Raw genomic sequence first — 20500 nt, 5'->3', positions numbered from 1 at the left:
TTTATCAGAATCACCTGGGAACTTCTAAAATTTTAGATTTTTCTGGCCCCACCCTGGGATTTAATTATTATATATTACTAATTTGGTAATTCTGGGGTGGGGCCTCTTTATCTTAAAAAAAAAAATCTCCTGGTGATTCTGATGTTTAGCCAGTGTGGGAGTATATGTTCTGGAAGGTACAGTTGACTCATTCCAATCAGTTCATGTCTTTACACATCCCAAGGTTTGAGTGTTGAATTCCAGGATGCCAAGTTCCCTGGAGACCCAGACACAGCATTATTCCAAGCCATCAACTCTTGGAAAACGTTCCCCAACGTGCCAGAGTCTGTGGTTTCACAAAGGATTCTGGAAATGCTGGTCATGCCCGTACCACCTTTCTCACATTTTGTCATCTCTACATCCCAGCCAAACTACTATTTATTCTCCATCATTCTTTAGCTGTATTTATTTTTAAAATCCATAAACTGTATCAAATGTTAGATTACTTACCATAAATGGAGAGCAGCATCTTTTGCTAAGATAGAGGGAATCTTAAAATGAAATCAGTAAAAATAAACAATTTTTTAAAGTCTAGCTAGGTGTTCCTGCCTCTCCCAATCGTCTAAGCCTGAGATCTGTGCTTTCTCGGTTGAAAACTAAAAGTTAGCAACTATCAGGAGGAAAAGACCCACCAGCACCGAACTGAGACTTTCTCAGATTGGAAGAGAATCGAAAGGGAATAGTATTTTCATTAGGCAGTGTTTTTCAACATCATGTCTACACCACTGAAAAACATCTGGGTACCATTGCGTTATGCATCCCACTAGGGTAGCCAGATTCTTCTTTGTTCATAACCAAGCTAAATACAATAGTAGCAGTAAAAAGAAAAGTTAATGTAAGAACACTTTAGAAGTATGGGTCCAAGAATATGTTGGTAGCCAGCTAAGAAGTAGGCTTTGCAGGAGGTATTGCAAGAACCCCCATCCCGTTGTAGAACCAGCTACTGAGAAAGAGGACAGAGTAGAGGTAAAATTCAGAGAAAAATTCTGGAGAGAGGCTGTGAGATTGTGTAGCCCAGAGTCAAGTACCCCTGCCTCTTACCGATTTTCTCCAAGGCTGGGTCCAGCTCCTGAAATCCCTCTTTCCTAGTTCCCAGCCTATTGGCAGCCATTTTTAACAGAAGTTTTTGAAGGCAGAGATCCTGTCTTATGCATTCCAGCATCTCCTGTGCTTGGGGAAATACCTGTCACCTAATGAACACAGTAGATGGTCGTTAAATGATTGTAATACAACCCCTCAACTAGCAGGTGTGGGGGTTTCTACAGAACAGAGCAGATTCATTGTGAGTTTACTGCAGTCTTGGTCTCCTTTCTGTTCAGGCCTTGAGTCTATAACTCCTGATGCTATAACTGTGGTTCCTGGATGTCAAGACTGTGGGGTTTTACTCAGTAAGCTGTGGTCCCTAGCACAGCACTCTGTAAGGGTGTATTGAGTGATTAGAATTAGAATTAATACCTTTTGCTGGCATCACCGACTATGAAGTAGAGTTTTCTCTGCCTCGGTTACCTACGGACCAGGCTGGGATTGGGTGGGGTTGGCCATGGGTGGACACTGCTTGGGTAACTTGGGGTGGGTGTGTTAATGACTTGTACCACACGTATGAGAAGGACAAATGAGCACTTGCCTCCCATGTGGAATGTTAAACATGATTAAACAATAATAACAACATATGATCAAAGAGCACTTCGCAAACAGTCACGATAACATGTTGTGGCTGACGGGTAGGATGGGGCAGTCACATTTCCTGTAGCCCAAATGAACTGTTCAGAAACATACCCGTGGGGCAGGTAGGTCATCCTTGGTGATTCTCCATGAGTGAGGGTGAAGGTAGCAAGGGGGTGGGTTATAGGTGGAAGGCATTCAAGATCATATTGGTTAGGCCTCAGTTGGGCACATAGTTTGGGTGAGGGGGTAAGCACTGAGTGGGCACAGGTGAAACTCCATCACAGTGACACAGCAACAATGCCATCCCTTGACCTTATATGTTATTTAGTATCTAAGCCTGAGTTGGCTTTATAGTTAGTCCTATTGGGGATGTCCAGCTAGAAGAATAAAGGCTTTTTTAGCAAAAGTTCTCAAACTACAATGAGCAGGAGATTCACTTGGGGCGGGGGTGGGGGTGGGGTGGGGATTGCCTGTTCAAAATGTAGATTGCTAAGCCCTGATCCAAAAGCTTCTGATTTAGAAGATTTAGGGCAGTGGTCCTCAAGCAGGGGCAATATTTTCCCCCAGGAGACACTGGGCAATGTCTGGTGACAACTTTGGCTGACACACTGGGATGGAAGGGTCTGGCATCTCTTGGGCAGAGGCCAGAGGGCACTGCTAAATGTCCTCCATTGCAGAGAACAGCCACCACCACACAGAAATATGGCCCCAAATGTCAGTAGGCCCCAGGCTAGAACATATTCTAGGTAAGGCCTAGGAATATGCATCTTAACAGGGCCCAGGGTATTTTAACAGCTCCAAACCCTTATTGGAAAGTTCTAGACAATGCCTGTCTTTTTATTGTAGGGCCAGTGCTATCAGAGTACCCTTTGTGCCTAACTCTTCCACAGTTAGAACTTGACTTTGATCTGTCCTTCGAAGCCCTGCCTAGTAACCATCCTCCCTGCCTCCAGGTCCAGGTTAATTGCCCCTCCTGACTACACCTGTCCCAGCAGGCATCACTTGCCGTGTTAATTGTTTGTTTCTCCCACTGGAATCAAGCTCCTGAAGGGCAGGGTCTAGGTTCAGACCTGTCCCCCGCACCTCAAGAGGTGCCTGATGCATAGCAGGGCTCAGGGATCACACATTGGCTGGCATCTGTCTCAGCTCCGGCCACATCTGCTGCACTGAGTCTAGAGCCACCCCCTCTCTCAGGCACTGCCACAGAACCCAGTCTTAACATCTTCATAGAGCTTATCACTTGTTGATTTGCTTATTTTTCATTCATCAACAAATATTATATTGGGCACCAAACTATACGTCTTTGTCCTTTGCCATCACTGGGTTATAACAATAAATAAAGAAGGCAAAAACCTATCCTACCAACAAAGCTTATATTCTAGCAGGGAATTACGACCATACACAAAGTAGAAAACTATATGTAGTATGTGTGGCATTGATAGGCCCAGTGGAAAAAAATAAAATGGAGAAATGGGATGGAGAGTTGGGGTGTGGGTGTATGTGTGTTTGTGAAATTCTAAGGAAGGTAGACCTCTGGGAAAAGGTGATATTTAAGCATTTAAGCAATGACTGGATATCGGAGGGTGACTTCTCCGCTCTCTGAGTAGAATAAATGGTAAGAGGGTCAGAATCTTCCCTTTCTCTATGGCTGTTGGGTGTCCAGAACAGACACATAGTAGGTGCTCAATTAATACTATTAAAACAAAGGGGAAAATGTGTGATTTAACTATCATTGAGGCAGATGGGAAATTTTTGTTTTCATGACCACCCACGGATTAGAAAGAAGTGGGGGGACCTGGCCTTAAATTTAAGTGATGGGGAGGACATCTTTGTGGTCAGATTAGGAGGCGTGGAGGACGGAGGTCGCCACTGGCCGAGGTGCCCTGCCCAGCCCCAATGAAGCACCCCTAAGTGGGGGTTGCCCACGGTCCCCCCGCTCGGCAGCTCCCCGACCCCCGACCCCCTGCGGCTCCCTTTCCGGTGGCCCAGTTGCGCCACCAGGCTGCCTCCTTTTGGTCCACGACCCAGAGCGGCTCAGCCCCGCCTGCGGGGTGTCGCCCGGTGCACAGGGCGCACCTGGAGCCTCGACACGCCGGTGCCCGCCCCCAGCCCTTTCCCGGCGGGACGCTGTCCCTTTAATACACTCCCTCTGCCTGGCGCTCTGCGGCTGGGGAGTAAATTTCTCCCTGTCATCAGGTCGCGGGGAGAGGAGGAGGGGGAGGAGGAGTTTGTTAATGTTCAGTTTGTTCAGCGGGATCGATGTTTGCTGGCATCGCCTCGCCCTGTCTTGTGTGTGTGTGAGTGTGTGTGTGTGTGTGTGTGAGTGTGTGTGTGCGCGCATATGGGGGGGGCGAGTGTGTGTGAGAGGAAGGAGTGCGTGCGTGTGTGAGTGTCTGTGTGTGTCTGTGTGTGTGTGAGCGTGTGAGTGAGTGAATTCCAGATTTTCTGTCTTGCCCAAACCCGCGCCTGTCCGCTCGCACATCCCTCCCGGACGGGGAGCTGACGGCAGCCGCACACCGACAGCGAGCGACCCCCTCCGCGGCGCGGGGCCGCCATCGACCTCGGCGAGGAGGAGGGACAGGAGGGACAGGAGACGGCAGACGGGGAAGAAGAAGAAGAAACCGCCGCCTTCCCGCGATTGCCTTTTTTCCCCCTTATCTTTACGCGCGCGTGTGCGTGCGGCGCGTGTGCGCCCCTCGCCCCTTCCATCCGAACGCGGTCTTGGATGTTTAATAAAGAAATCAAGTGTCTCCACAGTCACCAAAAAAAAAAAAACAAAAAACAAAACCAAAAAAACCAAAAATTTCCAAAAAGCAAAAACAAAAAGAGAGGAAAAAAAAATCCAAAACAAACAAACAAACAAGGCAGAAAACCAACCTCTACTTGAGACCTGCCGGCACGAACCCCCCCCGGGCCTGCCACCCAGAGAGGGGGTCTCCGGCCCGTGGCGGAGGAGTGGCAGGGGGGCTCGTCGGGGGGACCGAGGCCGAGCGACGCCCCAGGAGCCACCGGGCAGGAGGCGGAGGCGCCCCGGAGCGGCGAGAGAGACAGCGGGCCCCGCGCGCGGCCCGGGGCCGGGGCGCCAGGAGCGGGACTGGAGCGGAGCAGAGCGATGCCCAGGAGGAAGCAGCAGGCACCCCGGCGGGCGGCAGGTAAGAGACCCGGCTCCGCCTCGGGGCCGCCGGCCGGGCCGCCCTGCGCGCCGCGGGCGCCCCAGGACGCCACCCCCTGAGCTGTCGGGGGCGCTCGCTCCGGGGTCCCCGCTCGGCCCGGCTGATGCCCCCTTCCCCTCTTTCGCCTTCTGCCCTGTCCCAATCCTCCCCTTCCCGGGCTCCAGCTGGGTAGGGGGGAAGCTACCCCACCAGCCTTTCCTCCTTAAACTTTCTTTCCTCCACCCTCTACCCCACCCCTAACTTTCTCCCACTCTGTTGCTTGCCTCCCGGGCCAAGGCTGGGTTGAGAATTTGGGGTGCGGAGCAGGGCGACCGCCCTTCCACCCCCGCATGCCTCCGCGTGGTCAGTGCCAGTGGCTTCTGGCCTCGAGGGACAGCATTTCCTCTCGCTGGGGTTTGGGGCGCTCAAGTGTGAGATGCCCAAGCCCCGTGCCGCCGGCTGGCTTTGGGGCGAGCAATGGGAGTTCAGCTTTGATCGCCAAGGTGGAAAAAACCACCCGGGAAAGGAATGAGCCTTTGAATATGTTTTCTGAAAGGATCCGCGTTTGGAAATCTAATCAACATTCTCCCTTCTCTTAAAAAGAGAAAAAAGAAAAAAAATTCCCGTAGAACACTGAAACAGCTCTGGATTTTCTTTGCCCAGAGAGAGTCACAAACTTTGTAAATTGATTTACTTGGAAGGAACTATCCCATCCGAATCCCTACTTCCCTGCCCCACCCCCCCAAAATACGAACAGATTAATGGATCAGTACAATAGACCTTCTAAAGGATTTTTTTTTCTTTTGGGTTGCTTAATTGCTTTTTTAATAGTATGCTGGGGTTTTGTTTCTCGGAAGTGTAATATGAAAGTTCATTTTTCTCCTGCCAGACCCACCCACTGAAAAATCAGCTTTCCACTTGATTGCTAGTTTTGATTTGACATTTGATTGATCACCTGTCATCTCACTGCCTTTGATCTATTCATTCTTGATATATATCAATAAATCACTCACCATGGTAACTCAGAGTGCCAGTGACGCAAGCCTTGCCCTCTAGATTCAGAGCCAGACATGCACAATTATTATCTTGTTTGGCTTTTAAGGTGGGCGTTTTTATTTCTTTGTGTCCTTTAGTTGAATCAGGGCTTTAGCGAGAAGCTTAAGTTTGTTTTGTTTTGTTTTGTTTTTTCCACCTCTGTCTTTACCCTCCAGCTTTCGGCAGCACTGTTAAGGCTGGTCTTCTGCAGACCTCTCACAGCATCTCCTCTTCTAACAGAGAGACACTTTAGAGAGAAGTTCAGTGGAACACGTTCATAGTTCATAGACTTTGCAAAGACAGTCTTAGAACAAATCCAAAGTTAGTTGCAAATCCAGGCAAAGTGGGTGTTTGTGTCTGAACAGCTGGACCACTGAGCTTATCCCCCACTGCGGCCTGACTCCAGTTGGAATGGCAGTACATGTGCTTGTAAATATCCAGTTATCTTCCCTTGTCAGTGCAGAAGTGCTTCCGTAACCCTGTAGAGACTGGTTCAGATTGCATGGGGAAATATCATTTATAAAGCTTTGATACATGTATCTTCCAATTGTTTCCCTAAGAGCAAAATTAGTAAAATATTTTTGGTGCTGTATTTATTTATTTAGAACTTGCCTAGTGAGGTGTTCTTTTTCCAACTCTAGCTACCTCTTTTGGAGACAGTTTCTCTCTCCTATCCCATCCCTTTCTACATTTAACTCAGATTTTTTAAAACTCAGATTGCTTTGCAATCTGACAGCACTGGGGTATGTGCATTGGCTGTCTAGACCCTGGAAGAGAAAGCCTGCTTCTTCTAGTTCTGGCAACATAAGTTTAAGTGTAGCTAGATCATTAGAGATAACGTCCTTATTGTTGTCCCAAAAGAGAACCCTGGGCAACAGTCCAGCAAGAAGTGATACTGCCCTGAAAATTACTCTTTTTTTTTTCCCCCTTGTTGTTCCGGTAAAGGCCATCAACAACTAGGCAGTAATTTAAATTACCAGAATGACTGGACATGTCTTCTTTGGTAAGCTCATTACAAAAAGTGCATTGCTCAGAATTGCACTACTTTGATTATAATTATCCTCTGATCAATGAGGATCCAGGTGTACGTAACACAATGCTCTATCACGTTATTTAAATTAGCTCCTTTTCATTACGCTGATATCTAGCCGAGTTGGCTGTCTATTTACTGTAGTGTGTGTGCACGTGTGTTTGTGTGTGTGCGTTAGAAAGTTGTGGCTGGAGTTTCAGTTTTCTGGCCTATTGTATTCCTAGTGTCTTTTTATACGTTTGTTTTCATGGCTTTTATTTTTTTCACTGAAAGAAGTGGAAAGCCTTGTCAAGGGAGTAATTCATTTCATACAGAGAGGCCCCTCTTATGGTATTTATTTGCTCACATATTAATAAAGTGGATATTTTTTCATACAGTGTTTCTTTCCTCGGAAGGCGGCCATGCTGTACCCTGTTTTAGCTGAGGTGGCGGCTCCCAAGTGAAGTTAGCCACTTTGGGGTTCTTGAGTCAGTTACCATCCAAGGCAAAGGGGAAGGTGGGCTCTAGCATTGCAGCCGTACTAACTTTTGTCACTGCTCAAAAATTAGACACAATGCACAACTGTAAGTAATTATTCCCACGGACTGATGTTGAAAGCTTGATTTCTAGCTTGATTAATGAATAATGTAAGATAGAAAAAGCCTGAGAGTGAATCAGAGCTGAGCCTCTCTTTCCCAAGAACTGTTCGAGGCAATTTGATTCCTTTGCATTATTAGTTTTAAGTTCCGTGTTTCATGGAATCCATTACAGAACTTTCTAATAAAGCAGGTATGCGGATAGAATGAATGAGATGATATTATAAGTGATGGGGAATTTTCATCTTTATTTGTTATATTCCTCCCCCCTTTAAGGGAAGAGATGTAAGGTAGGCAGTTCTGTTTAAGGAAACAGCTAAGTCAGAACATTTCCCTCCGAAATGTCATTCTTCCTGGCTTTATCTAAAGCCATGCTATTCTACCATATTATTACTTCAGGCAAGAAAAAAAAGTTCATAAAGCAGCCTATAGCACCCCAGGGGCTTGTGTATGTGTGAGTGTGCGTGTGTGTGCTGGCACTTCCTTGTATGTATATTTCACTCACCCTAAAATGTATCCACTTTTACCTAAGAATATTGCTTGATTCTGTACTAGCATTTTTTCCCTCTATCCATTTTAGCCGAGCTAAAGAAGATGGCAGAAAGGTAAAATAAAGCAGAACAATGTTTCATTTGTATTTTGCAGGATGCAGAGTAGTTAAAATTTTTAAATTGAAGACTCACACTGCTACCTCTCCTATTTTCTGCCATATATTGCAGCCTCTGTATACAGACATGTGTAATACGCATTTTATTTCACCATTCCGAACTATAGTTTTTATATAATGCCAGCCAATTGCAATAGAAGGCAAAATCTTTGGGGATCCTATACAGGTGAATATCTAATGTATATATAAATTATAGGATTCTGCTCCTGCGCCCCACAAAGAGAGTACATGTTTCCTTCTTGCTGACTCTCAGAAGCGTTCTGATAATCCAGATCTAAGGAAAGTCTTGCAGGAAAAGAACAGCTCTCTCAATTTATTTTGTTTATTTAATATGGAGATGAATAATGCAGATTTTGTTTTCATGAATGTCCTTGTGTGGCAGTAAACATTAGACTATTAGCAATCATTACTTAAAAGTTGCAATTTGCACCTTAATAGCACAGGTTATTTACATGGGAAACATATTCAGCAGGGACAATTCTGAGTACTGTGATAGGAGTAGAAATGACCTGAGCGATCTCCTTTCCAAGCTCCTGCTAGCAAGGACTGGATTAACTGGTGAGGGCTCGGCAAACTCAACCAGCAGGGCAGGGAGAGGGCAGGCAGCTGGCGGTGAAGTTTACGTTTAATTTACTGGCAGGTGGGATAGGGTTCAAGAGAATAAGAATCCGGGTGGAGTCCCCGACCCTGACACTCTCACTTTGTTTAAACATACTTCAGAAAGACAAGTTCACATCTTGAAGATTTAAATACCGCATGCCATAGACCCCATTCACTTACCCAAACAGTAAGGTTTTAACAGATGAATGGAAAAAATACACACACACACACACACACACACACACACACAAGGGTCTTAGTAGCCTGAACTGTTTTGGCTATTCTTGTTTTTTTTAAAGCAGTTCCCTGGAAAAGGAAGGAGAGATACCTTGAAAACTGCATCCTCCACCCAGTGTTTTGGACGGAAATTGATTACTTAAGTGGTCCTTCCCACTCCCCTCCTGATTTCCTTCTCCCACCTCTCACCTCACTCTTAAAGACCCAGATTGAATGGGACATCTCAAAAGCCCATTTGTTTTAGGCATTTATTGATTTCATTTTTAATCCACCATATCAGGACACAATACATTAACCCTAATCAGCAGATTGCAAGTGACAGGGCGTTCTAGTGGAAGCTCGGTAAGGGAGAGGGGGCTCTGAGAAACTTTTCCACAATGAAAATCTTGAGGCTTGGGGGTTGGAGAGTGGGTGCTACTTTTGAAAAGGGAAAAAGCAGTCATCAGAAATACTATGCATTTGTTTTTCCACCACCTTGCATTTATTTTTCTCCAAGTCACCTAGCTTCTACTGCTCCCATTTGGAAAACCTTCACAGCCAACAAATACCTCGTAGGCATCTTTAGCAAATCTGTCCCTGGAAGCATCTCGCCTTTTGTCACATTCTTCAACACAGACTTATGCTTTCATTTCAGCCCATCTGAGTTCTCACTCATTTGACCGAATTTCTCCAACTGGATAACACCTGGGTTGATCTATTTATCTCTCCAGTGGCTTGGGAATTGTACTCTCAACAGAGCAGGGTTTAAAGGGGCACCAAGCCTGGCAGTATTTAAGGCCATAAAAATGATGCACTTCTGCTCATCTCTATAGCTGGGCTTAGGAAAATCAGCCGAAAGAAAACCTAGGCCTTATTGGTGTTTGTGGTTGGACTGTACTTAGCTGACACAAGTTAAATGTCCAGAGTAGAGCTTCCCATCCGTCACTGTATTGTACCATCAATTTTATTTAGGTATGTCACGGTCTGGGAAGACTCAGCCACTATTTCAAAGGCAATGCCTGTGTCCACCCAAGTTCCCTTTAAAAAGCACAGAATTGCCTAACAAATTCTATATTAAGACCAGGCATACACAGAGTATCATTTCCGTTTGATGCAACATCAGTTGGAAATACATTAAACTAACAGACAGTGTCTTGCATCGCTTCCCTGAAGCAGTGCTTTTTCATTACATATTTAATTACAATCAAATTGAGTGATTTTTATAAAAAAAAAAGTCAGTGATATTAAAAGAAGCTTGGCACACGAATCGTTTTATTGCTTTGCAGTTGAGAATGCTGTTATGTTTTTATTTATTTGGGAGAAATTTATTTTCATTTTCTAATGTTGTAATAAATGCAGAATGTCTTTTCCTGTAGTCTGGATCAGGGACATCTCATCCTTCCGCCTTCATTGAGCCTGCTCACCCTGGAGGAGGTTTTTATATCCATCTTTCAGTAATTTGTAATACTTTGTATTTTTAAAACTTATTTTAAGTTTTATAAGGTCCATTTAAAGTTAGAAATTCTCCTGCTCCTCCGGGTGACCTTTGGCGAGCCGCTCTTTGATTATGAATGAGCTTAGTCATGCCAGCCACGTAAGAAATAATCTGATCAAGAGTGTTTGCTTGATTGCCTAGATATTGCAGTAAAAAAGGCCACTATATATTTAAAGGCCTCTATCATATAACATTGTTTACACTGGATGTGCAATTTCTGTTTTTTTTCCCCCTACTACTGACCTTGAGTCACTTGTGTAGGAACTTTTTTCAGAGGAAAGGATAGGGTTTTTAAGTGGGTTTCAAGATACACTGGGTCTTTAAGAAATTATAGTAAAAATTTAGAGACTTTAGAGCCCACATATCCACTTCTGGTGAATGTCTGCAAATACATAGGAGAGCAACTCTGCCAGCACATGGTTTTACATGTAACCAGCACGTTAATCTGCAGTGTCTCCAGCACTGTGGCTGTATTTGTGTTGCTCGTTTTGTCAGAGAAACCATCACAAGGGTATCGGGCTCAGGTCCTTTGCAAAGACATATAAAGGCACAGACACAGAAAAGAAATCTGAGATGCAAGAGGGAATTGCTGATAGATTTGTTTCCAAAGCAAAACTCCGTGGGTGACGTGATTAAGTAGTTCGGTAGGGTTTGAAAATCATCAAAATAGCCAGGTGGAATTTTCAATTGTAGCCTCTCTCAATCTTTAGCATTCCCTCTCCAGAAAAAGATGTCCTCTCGGCATCCACAAACATTTTGTGATGTCAAAGCAAGGCTTAAAATTGTTTAAGATTTCAGAAATTACATTTTAGGAGGCACTACTAGATAATCCTATTATTAATATATCAATATTATTTAGAATTGCTTAACAACAGGGAAATGCACAATGCGAAAGTTTGGGAGATAATGAGTTTAGAGAAATTACATGGAAAAATAATACCTGGATCACATTTGAAAGCATTTGTCTTGAATTTTGCTCATCTAAATGACAGATCTCTTTCCATCTGTGTTACTTAAAAAAAATTTTCAGAATCGCCGTTCCTACTACCCAACCTCCAGCAGGGCCTGATAAAGTTCTCTCTGGATGTATAAAGATATAGGGCATGATTGTTCGCATTCCTTTTAAAAAAAAATAGTATAAGAAAACCAAATGTGGACATGCAAACTAAAGTAAAATCCCAACAAGCTCGATCACATAGCTAGCTCAGGGTTCAAGATTGAAACTTTGTTTGGCAGGGTAAGAAGAAAATAGCATTGCATTTTAACTACACATCTCCCCTTGGCAAATGAGAAGCAGTGAAGCACGGAAGATTTTTAAGGAGCTTTTTAGCTCTTTTGCATCTCTCTCCAAAGACTAATTTAATTGAAAGCTGTAGTGTCCATTTATGCTAAAGGGAAAGCCTCATGTTTTTATAAAGCTTCTAGATACGAAGGTGAGGTTAAAAAAAAAAAAAGAGTGTTCTGCAGTTTCTGTTAGTACAAAAATTAAGATCATTGGTCTTAATTAGTTGAGTGTGTTCAGAACTGAATGGTCTGAAATCACCCCTGAGCTTTCTTCTTAAAGCTACATCTAAGTCACATGGACATCATATAGTTCTGATATTAAGGTGGGCAGAACACAGTTACTGTTTTTAATGAAAATAGTTACAAAGGGCAGAATGAGATAAGAACAGAGTTGTCAGCAGCCATGCTGTTTGTAGTGAATTTGGAAGAAACTTCCCCAATGTTTTACTATATCATGAAAAATCCATGAAATCTGGTGACCTGGGAGATACAAAAAGGAGACAGAAGGTCAAGGTCCTCTAGAGGGGAGAAATAGCATGTGTAAGCGAGAGCAACAGTGTATAAATATTTCTATAAACTGCAAGGAGCTTACTTTAAATCACTTCAGTTTATCGGATTCTTAGTATTTTCTATGTATTCAGAAGCCTCTGTCCTCTACCTGAGGGAGATATGAACAGCTTCTGGCCAAGATGATGCTCTAGAACAGAGTTAAATCTACTCTATGCGTTCAGTACCATCCGGTACAGAAGAAATGCCAAAATGAAAAGCTATAAGCATGTTTTATATCAGCATTGCCAGTGGCTATTTCCCTTTATTAGAAAGTTGGGTACATGGCATCATGCTGCTGCTTGTTTTCCCTCCTGAGATTAGGTTTGAGATTGTGGATGGAGCTGTGGAACAGGAGCGGGTGACTTGGGTTCTGGTCCTGGCTCTGCCCTGGCTGCTTATGTGGCCCTGGGCAAGCTCAAGAGAGATACCTTACTCAAAGGACAAGAATGTGTTTGGGAGTCAGACTGACCCACGTTCAAATCCTGCGTCTATTTCCTTTTGGCCATGTAAACTTGGCCAAGGTGCTCAAATCGCTGCCCCCCACTTCCTGTTCTACATGGTGGGGGTACTCAGTTCTTCTTCAGTAAGGCACAGGTTTTTTGAAAAGATTAGATGTAACTAGGGCTGTGAAAGTGCACTAAACCTATGAGGGGTCACACCTAACAGTGTCCGTGTGTCTTTCCCCTGATAGCCAGACCTTGAAAAATTTGTATCAGAAGGGAAACGAGCCACCTACTGATTATCATAGGACTAGGGCGTCAGAGCTGGGAAAAAATCAGACGTGGGTGCCTTTTGGTTTATAGAACTGGAAATACAGTCACCAGCTAGTGCTTTAGCCTCTTCTGAGAATGACTCATGCTGGGCTGGTTGGAGTCCTGCACCAGCTCAAAAAAATGTTTCTTTCCCTGAGAAATAGTAATTACGGTACAAGCAACAGCAACTGTAACAGCACGGATAATCTTGTGTTGTAAGCGCTTATTGTGTAACAGGCACTTCACCAAGACCCTATATATTTGGCATTCATTCATTTAAATAGCAGTTCTTTTGGAGTCCCTACTATGTGCCAGGTCCTGCTCTGATCACTTGCATCCCCAGGGTTAATGCATGGGTGTGATCCCATGGGATTTTACCCTTCATTTGGGAGAATCTAGCAAAGATACAAGTAAATTAACAAAGAAAAAAAGGATACTTTTCCTAGAGAGAAAAGCTCCATGGTGACCATAGTTGTATAAAAGCAAAAGTGTGGGATTAGCATCTAGGGTAACATTAGCGTTGGTGGTCAGGTGAGACTGGCAGGGGAATCTGAGCTAAGTCTTACCCTTGAGACATTCCTATGTGTGGATCCTACTGTCATCCCTATGTTACTAATGGGGATCTGAGTAACCTGCAGAGAAGCACATTCAAGGTCATGCAGTGGCCTGCTGAGTTTTGAACTCCCTGCTTCCAGGACCCAGGCACTTACTCCACTGGGATACTCCATCTAGAAGAGCCATAGCAACTTGCCAAGGAGGGGCCCTCAGTTCCCGTTATCCTTTCAGTGCATCTGCCGGGGTGTCTAGGCCTGTACGGAGGGTGCTAAGGACATTGGTGCAGGATGCTCCCCTTGGTGGAGTCTCCAGATAGGAACTTTGGGCCATCTTTCATAGAGAAAGGCGATTCCTCCCTGAGTGTCCATGCATATGTGTGTGCATTCATGTGTTCATTCATCCAGCCAATGCTGACTGTCCACCTACTGGATCCTGGGATATCGCAGTAGGAAAAGCCCCTGTCCTCACACAGCTAATATTCTTGTGGGTGAGACCAAAAAGCAAAGGAATAAATAAATAATAATATTAAATTAGTCCTAAGTACATTTCACAAAAATAAATCAGGGTGAATGGGTGCCAAGTGACGTGAGGGTTGTCAGGGGTGGGATTTCTCAGGTGGTAACATTTGATCAGAACAAAAAGTAAGAGACTAGCCAAGCGCCGATCTGGGAGGGGCATTCCTGATGGTTGGAGCAGTGAACACCTAAGGTCAGAACTGGCCTGCATCTTTGAGTCTTGAGGAAGAGGCTGCTTGGCTGGAGCAGATGGACACAGGGGAGAGTGCTTTGAAGTGAGGCAGTAGATGCAGGCAGGGGCAGGTTGTGGGTGGCCTTCTAGACTTGATTCTAAGTGTGATGGGTCCATTGGAGGGGGTCAAGCAGGGAAGTGATGCGATCTGCTTGGCTCTTAGTAGAACATTGGCACTTGCTTGATTTTGCAGGTGGTGGCGGACTGGGGTGTGTTTATCCACCCCGTCTACTTACCCTGCCCCTCAGTAGTGGTGAGTAGGATGCTGAGGATGATAGAAAGAAAGTCTCATTCCTAGCCTTTTTGGAGGGATTGATGGGTGCTGGGATGGATACCATCTGTGAGGCTGTGGAGCAGCAAATGGTAAGAGCCAAGCAAATCTGGGCTCCATTTGTAGTTCCTGCCTACTTAACCAGCCAGAAGTGTGCTTTGAGGGCTGTTCCTTACCCGTGCTGCGTCTCAGTTTCCTCATCTGCCAAATGGGGCCATGATTTCTCCTCTCATATTCTGCTTGTGCCAATTAGGTTGGGTGGTGTAGATAAAATGCTTGGTGCAGTCCTGCTGACACTGGATCTTCTTCATAAATGGACGGTTTCATTCTCTTCCCACTGTTATTTTTTCTGTAGGAATTCCAGGAGAAATCTAAGCACTTGAATTAGTCCTTGGTACCAATTAGGCACTTTAAATATTTCCCGATGAATGAATAAATGAAGCTGTATTACTTTGTATACTAATTAATTACTTTCGAGTATAAGGATCTCTTTTACACATCTAAAATTTTTTTGGCATCCCTGCATACCAATCCTGATCATAGCTGGACTTTGGATATTTATCATTTTAGGAGATATTAGTGACAAAATGACGGTAGTGAACTTGTATTTTGTTCATGACATCATCTGCCATCAGTTGAAGAGCAGCGATTCACCTTTTTGCAGCATTATTTATTAACCTGATAGGCAGTGCGGGCTGGTGATACGCATCTGTAGACGTCTTCCTTCATTAAGCTGAGACCCGCAGATGAGGCATGGCTGATGGAGGGGAAGGGGTTGAGGACCCTCGTTCCTGAGCCCCGCAGTTGGCCTCTCCCTCTGCTCCCCAGGGGCCCGAAGCCTCCCAGGGTTTGGCACCTCTCACCCTCCCCCACTGGCAAACCTGTGTTCATCCCCTCAGGCCCAAGGCCGCATAGCTTAGGCGTCGTTAAGCTAATAGGAGGAGGCTATGGGCTGTTTCCTGGTAACGCCTTCTTCATTTTTTAATTGTCACCTTCAGATAAGTGTCTGAGAAAGGGAAGAAGGGAGGCTGGCTGGTGCCTGTTAAGGTACATCTTAGGATAAAGGGATTTGGGATGGCGAGAGCCTCTGAATGTTTGCAGCGGCCTTTATAGAACCAATGTTAGGGAAGGTCCACTGGACACCAGGTACCATGGGAGCTGGTGAACTACAGCCTCCAGTACAGTCGGCAAAGGCCTGTTTTCTGGAAGCTTACATTTAGGGAGGCAGGCAGGTCACAAATAAGCCAGCAGACACATGTGTCACATCATGTCAGGGTGTGGTATGTGCAACAGAGAAACTTAAAGGAGGGCGAGGGGTGGAGCTTGCAGGGGAGTGCTGTGTCAGAGAAGATAGAGGGCCTGGAGGGGCTTCTGCAGAAGTGACGCTGCAACTGGGTTCTGAGTGAGGCGGCAGGGAGAGACGTGCCACCCTCGGGGGACGGCAGTTCCGGGCATGCCTAGAAGTGTGGCTGGAGTGGCAGTGTGTTGGGGGGAGCAGCAGGGAGGCTGGGGGCTTGGAGAGTGAGGGGTCCTGGAAGAGGGGTAGGTAGGCTCCAAACCTCTAGGACCGGGAACACTGGAAGGAGGGGGTTCTAACCAAAATGGGGAGCCTTAGCATGTGAGCAGAGGCGACACAGGATCTGACTTTGGTTTTCACGGGATCATTCTGGCTGCAGTCTTACTCACCAGGGACCAAGACTGCAAGCAGGCCGACCACTTCGGAAGTATCTAGTCAGAAGTGGTGATAACTTGGACCAGACTGATGGTGGGAGAGGTGGGAAATTTGGTCCAAAGGGAGACACCAAGATGCGCAGGAAATGGCAGGTGGCCCTGTGAGCGGAAACGAGGACTACCCTGAAAGCTGTACATGCACGCCTGGCTGTGTTTATCCTGCGAGTATATTCTCTAATCCTTCTTTTATTTCTCCTCCTCATCATGAAAGGGTTCTTACTGAAAATTGTCAGTCTATCCTTCTCTGAGCCCAAGTGGAAACAAAGGGGAGTGTCTGGAGCCGCATTTATTCTAGAACTGACCGCAGAGAGAACGAGGCCTCTCTCTGCAGAGCACATTTCCTGAAGCCCTATGATCACCTCTTCATCCATTTCCCCACCCCCGTCATACAGGGCAGTGTCAGGGTGGACCCCGGAGTCAGACGCGCACCGGTCAGTTTTTCCCCAGTGGGTCATTGCCTCACTGTATGACCTTAGGCACTTCTACCTGCCGGAATTTCAATTTCCTCTAATAAAAGGACTCATCTCATTGGGTTTCTACAAGGATTAATTGAGGTAAATCAGATTACGTGCTTAGCACAGTGCCTGGTATGTGGTAAGCAGTCAGTAAATCTGGTCATTACATTAACAAGCTACTAATCCTCTCCATGCCTCGATTTCCTTATCAGTAAGGTACGCGCAATAAAAACTCCTTCTTGGGTTGTTGGCAGAAGCAGGGTATGAACACCGGCAAAGCACTTAGAACAGTGCCTTGTACATAGTAAGCACTCAATAAAGGTTAAATTTAAAAGTCATCACCATGACGCTGAGCCTGTAACCATGAAGGGAACTTGTGTCTTATTTGCTCTATGTCCACAGAGTCTAGCGCACAGCTGGCGCTCAGCACACATTGTCTGAAAGAATGAATGAACGAACGATGGTTTTTAGGAGTGAAAGTGACCAACCCAAGGACACTAAGGGGCGTCTCGGCGGGGACTGCTTACTCTCCCCATCACCTCCTCCAGCGTAGACTCCTGTCTTCTCTACCCAAGCCTGTCCTGGTTTCATTTCATTTAATGAGGAAAGCGATCCCATCCCTGAACGTTTGTCTAAAGTCACAGTTGCCCCATTCTGGGCTGGCATGCCGCTGGCGGTAGTTATAAGTGGCACCGAGTCACACACAAAGTGGAAACAAGGTCTTTTTTGCAGCATTTCAACCCCTCTGGTTTAATGAAGAAGGAAATCTCATTCGGTGTTAGCCTGTCTTAAACACCTCTCTCCTGCTTGTTTATCAGAAAGAGCAGACCTCAAATTTAGAGACTTTTGAAAGCAACAGTATCCAGTGAAATGTGAAATAGCAGTACTTGGATTTTCATTGTCTGATTATCATCACTTACGGGAAATGACACTGGTTTTCCATTGACTGTAGCGATACAGCTTTTCATTTTAAGATAAAATTATGTAAGTAAAGAAAAGAGGGAACCCTTGTAAGGAAATATATAAAGAAAGCAATAGTCCGAGGGGAGGATGTTGTACAAACTGTGCAGATGGGACAGTGTGACTGCATATGAGGGCGCCGGGGACGCCCGGGCCTGGGGAGGGCAAGGGGTTCAGGGCCAGCTGTGAGCAAGGGCTGCCGAGTCACACTCAGGTCAGAAAAACGCCCGGAAGACAGAGTCTTTCCTTAAAACTTCAAAAACTTTGAAAACCAGAAGGAACTTCCCCTCCCAGGATATCAGAGAGAAACTCCAGAACGTCTTTTATTCACCCAGGAACTGTTGCAAATGCGGAGGGACTGGGGACAAAGTTCTGGTTTTGCATCTGGAAGGGAGCAGTGGTTCTCAACCTTTATTTGGTTGAAAGAACTTGTTACAATGCAAATTTGCAGATTCCCAGGCCACAGGCTAGTGGTTCTGACTCCAAAGGAAGGGGGTTGAGGCCTGTGAATTTGCATTTTATTTACCCAGTATGGCTTTGACTTAGAGCACATGGGAGAAAATCACGTCTCCTTCCTCCTCCAGCTCCTCCTCTCTGTCTCTCTCTGTCTCTCTGTCTCTGTCTCTGTCCCTCCCTCTCTCTCTCTCTCTCTGTCTCTCTCTCTCTCTTTCTCTTTCTCTCTCAATTCCAAATGCCAACGCATTTAAACATTTTAAAAGTGGTTTGGGGGGTCCGTTTTGGCTTTTAGTCAACAGAAAAAAGTACAAGTATTCTCTTCTCTCTCATTCTTTCATGGAAATTGCCTGTGTTTTTAGAAATGGGGGGACCATTTTCCCTCATGTATTTCAACAGGAGATGCATCCATTTATGCATTTGTCTACCTGGTCACAGCACGAACCATCAGAACCCAGAGAATCCCATGGCTAAAAGGGCGAGAGACAAGCCATCTGGCAAATATATGGGCGCCCCATCCGCTTAGGAGCAGGCTGGGAACCTGGGCACCAGACGCAAGAGCCAAGAAAGAAATGCGCAATCGCCCAGAGCCAGCTCTCTATTTTGTACACTCACTACAGATCTGGACCCTCTGTATAGGATGAGACGGCAGAAAACCTGCCTGCCTTCTTTGGAGCCTCTCCACCTTTCATATTTTCTCCCACTGTCGTCCATGAGTCCTTTTCCTTTTTTCTTTGTTCATTCCCTCCCTTTTGTTTGCGTACTCCTTCCAGTAATTGGACTTCTAAGCCTTTTCTGTATAGCACCTGTGCCTCCATGGATAAGTGTGATAAAAACAATGACGGTGACCATGAGGGAGAGGGTGGTAATCCTAGTTCTCATTGTCATCAGGGCTGCCATGCGTATGTCACTGTCAGTGCCATGCGCTGACCTTCATGACACTAAACCCAAAGTCTACACTTAGTAGTGAACCTTTACCAAATATTGACTACATACAGGTGGTGTCCATAAAGTCTCTCCCCACCGCGTCCCGAAAGCCAGATAGTATTATTATTAACGGCCCATTGAAGAGATAAGGAAATTAAGTCTGGGAAATTTAAAATAGCTTGAAGATAACACAAGCTTTTAGAAAAGATATTGAAACCCAGGACGGCTTATCAGAGTCCAAGTACTCAGACACTGTTTTGTTGTTTCTCACAGGATTTAATGCTTAATAGCAAAGAGTCACATAAATAAACCTTCACAGTTTGATATAGGTACGAGCAGGCTCAGGGCATGAACTGAAATTTAATGTTTCCTCTAGGTCGAAGTAAGTCAATTGTGGGCAGAGAGAAAAAAATAGGATCGTCTTGCCTATCTAAATCCCTAAGCAGCATCTTCAAACGTTGAGCCTATGAAGATTTAAAAAAAAAAAAAAATAACACGTATTTTTAAAACCTCTTGAGCCTTCCACAATGGCATTTTTCTAAGTCCCTTTCTGTTTCATGAAATGAAAGTAGGAAAAAACATGAAAACCCCCAAGACCGTCCATCTGGGGTGTCTCAGTAAGTGTCCGTGCTCACCGGCTTCCTACAGCATCTTTGAGGACGTGTCCCCAAGTCAGACGCTGCTCATCTGTTCCCCATAAATCTCTCAGAGGCTCCATGACTCTTACTGGCCATCAGAAATACGGAACACATGCAGTGACACTAAACCATTATTTATTTTAGCAAATGAAAATCTACCCTCACAGATTTCCCCTTTCGAATCCCTCACAATATTTATGGTCAAGGTCTCTAAAGGTGTTTCTTACTTGTAAGTATTTAATTATAGGTGACATTTAAATGAGTACTCTGAATGATATGGGGGAAGAAAAGATGATTGGGAAATTCAAGGGGTCAGATCTCCAGGGAAAAACGTTGCTTACAACAGAAACCACGATAGGATCTTTCTGGAAAAAGAAACCAACCATTGTTTTTAGTTGTTGCTGTTATTTTTAAATATGGGTGGCCGTTTGAAACAAACCTTTGTAATAATACCAGGTTTGGCAAACTGCCTAGCCATCTGATTTGCGGTTATTTTTTAATGAGAAATGGAATGAAATTATCATCCCATTTTATTGTCTTTAACCCAAATATTTTCTTTATTGCTATTCAATGGGAATAATGGATCAGATGGAACAGAAGAACTGCCCATAGTAAGATGAGCTTATTTCATTTGATCTGTGAATTTTACACAGAAAGGGAATTCAACTTTATAAAGTCACATCATCTTTGAACACCAAACTTAA

General features: G+C 45.0%; 1 protein-coding gene across 5 annotated transcripts in view; it reads left to right on the top strand.

Moving 5' to 3' along the window:
* Nucleotides 1–3878: 3878 nt before the first annotated feature.
* Nucleotides 3879–20500, top strand: part of TSHZ2 (teashirt zinc finger homeobox 2) — a 414422-nt gene continuing 397800 nt past the window's right edge. For all 5 annotated transcript variants that reach the window (XM_073236427.1, XM_073236424.1, XM_073236425.1 and 2 more), the window contains exon 1: nt 3879–4856. In XM_073236427.1, coding sequence (XP_073092528.1) covers nt 4817–4856 — 40 coding nt within the window. In that variant the 5' untranslated portion in view covers nt 3879–4816. The remainder of the gene's footprint in view (nt 4857–20500) is intronic.

The sequence above is a fragment of the Manis javanica genome, chromosome 5 (assembly GCF_040802235.1).
Source record: "Manis javanica isolate MJ-LG chromosome 5, MJ_LKY, whole genome shotgun sequence".
NCBI lineage: Eukaryota > Metazoa > Chordata > Mammalia > Pholidota > Manidae > Manis > Manis javanica.
This window is presented reverse-complemented; position numbering and strand designations above follow the sequence as displayed.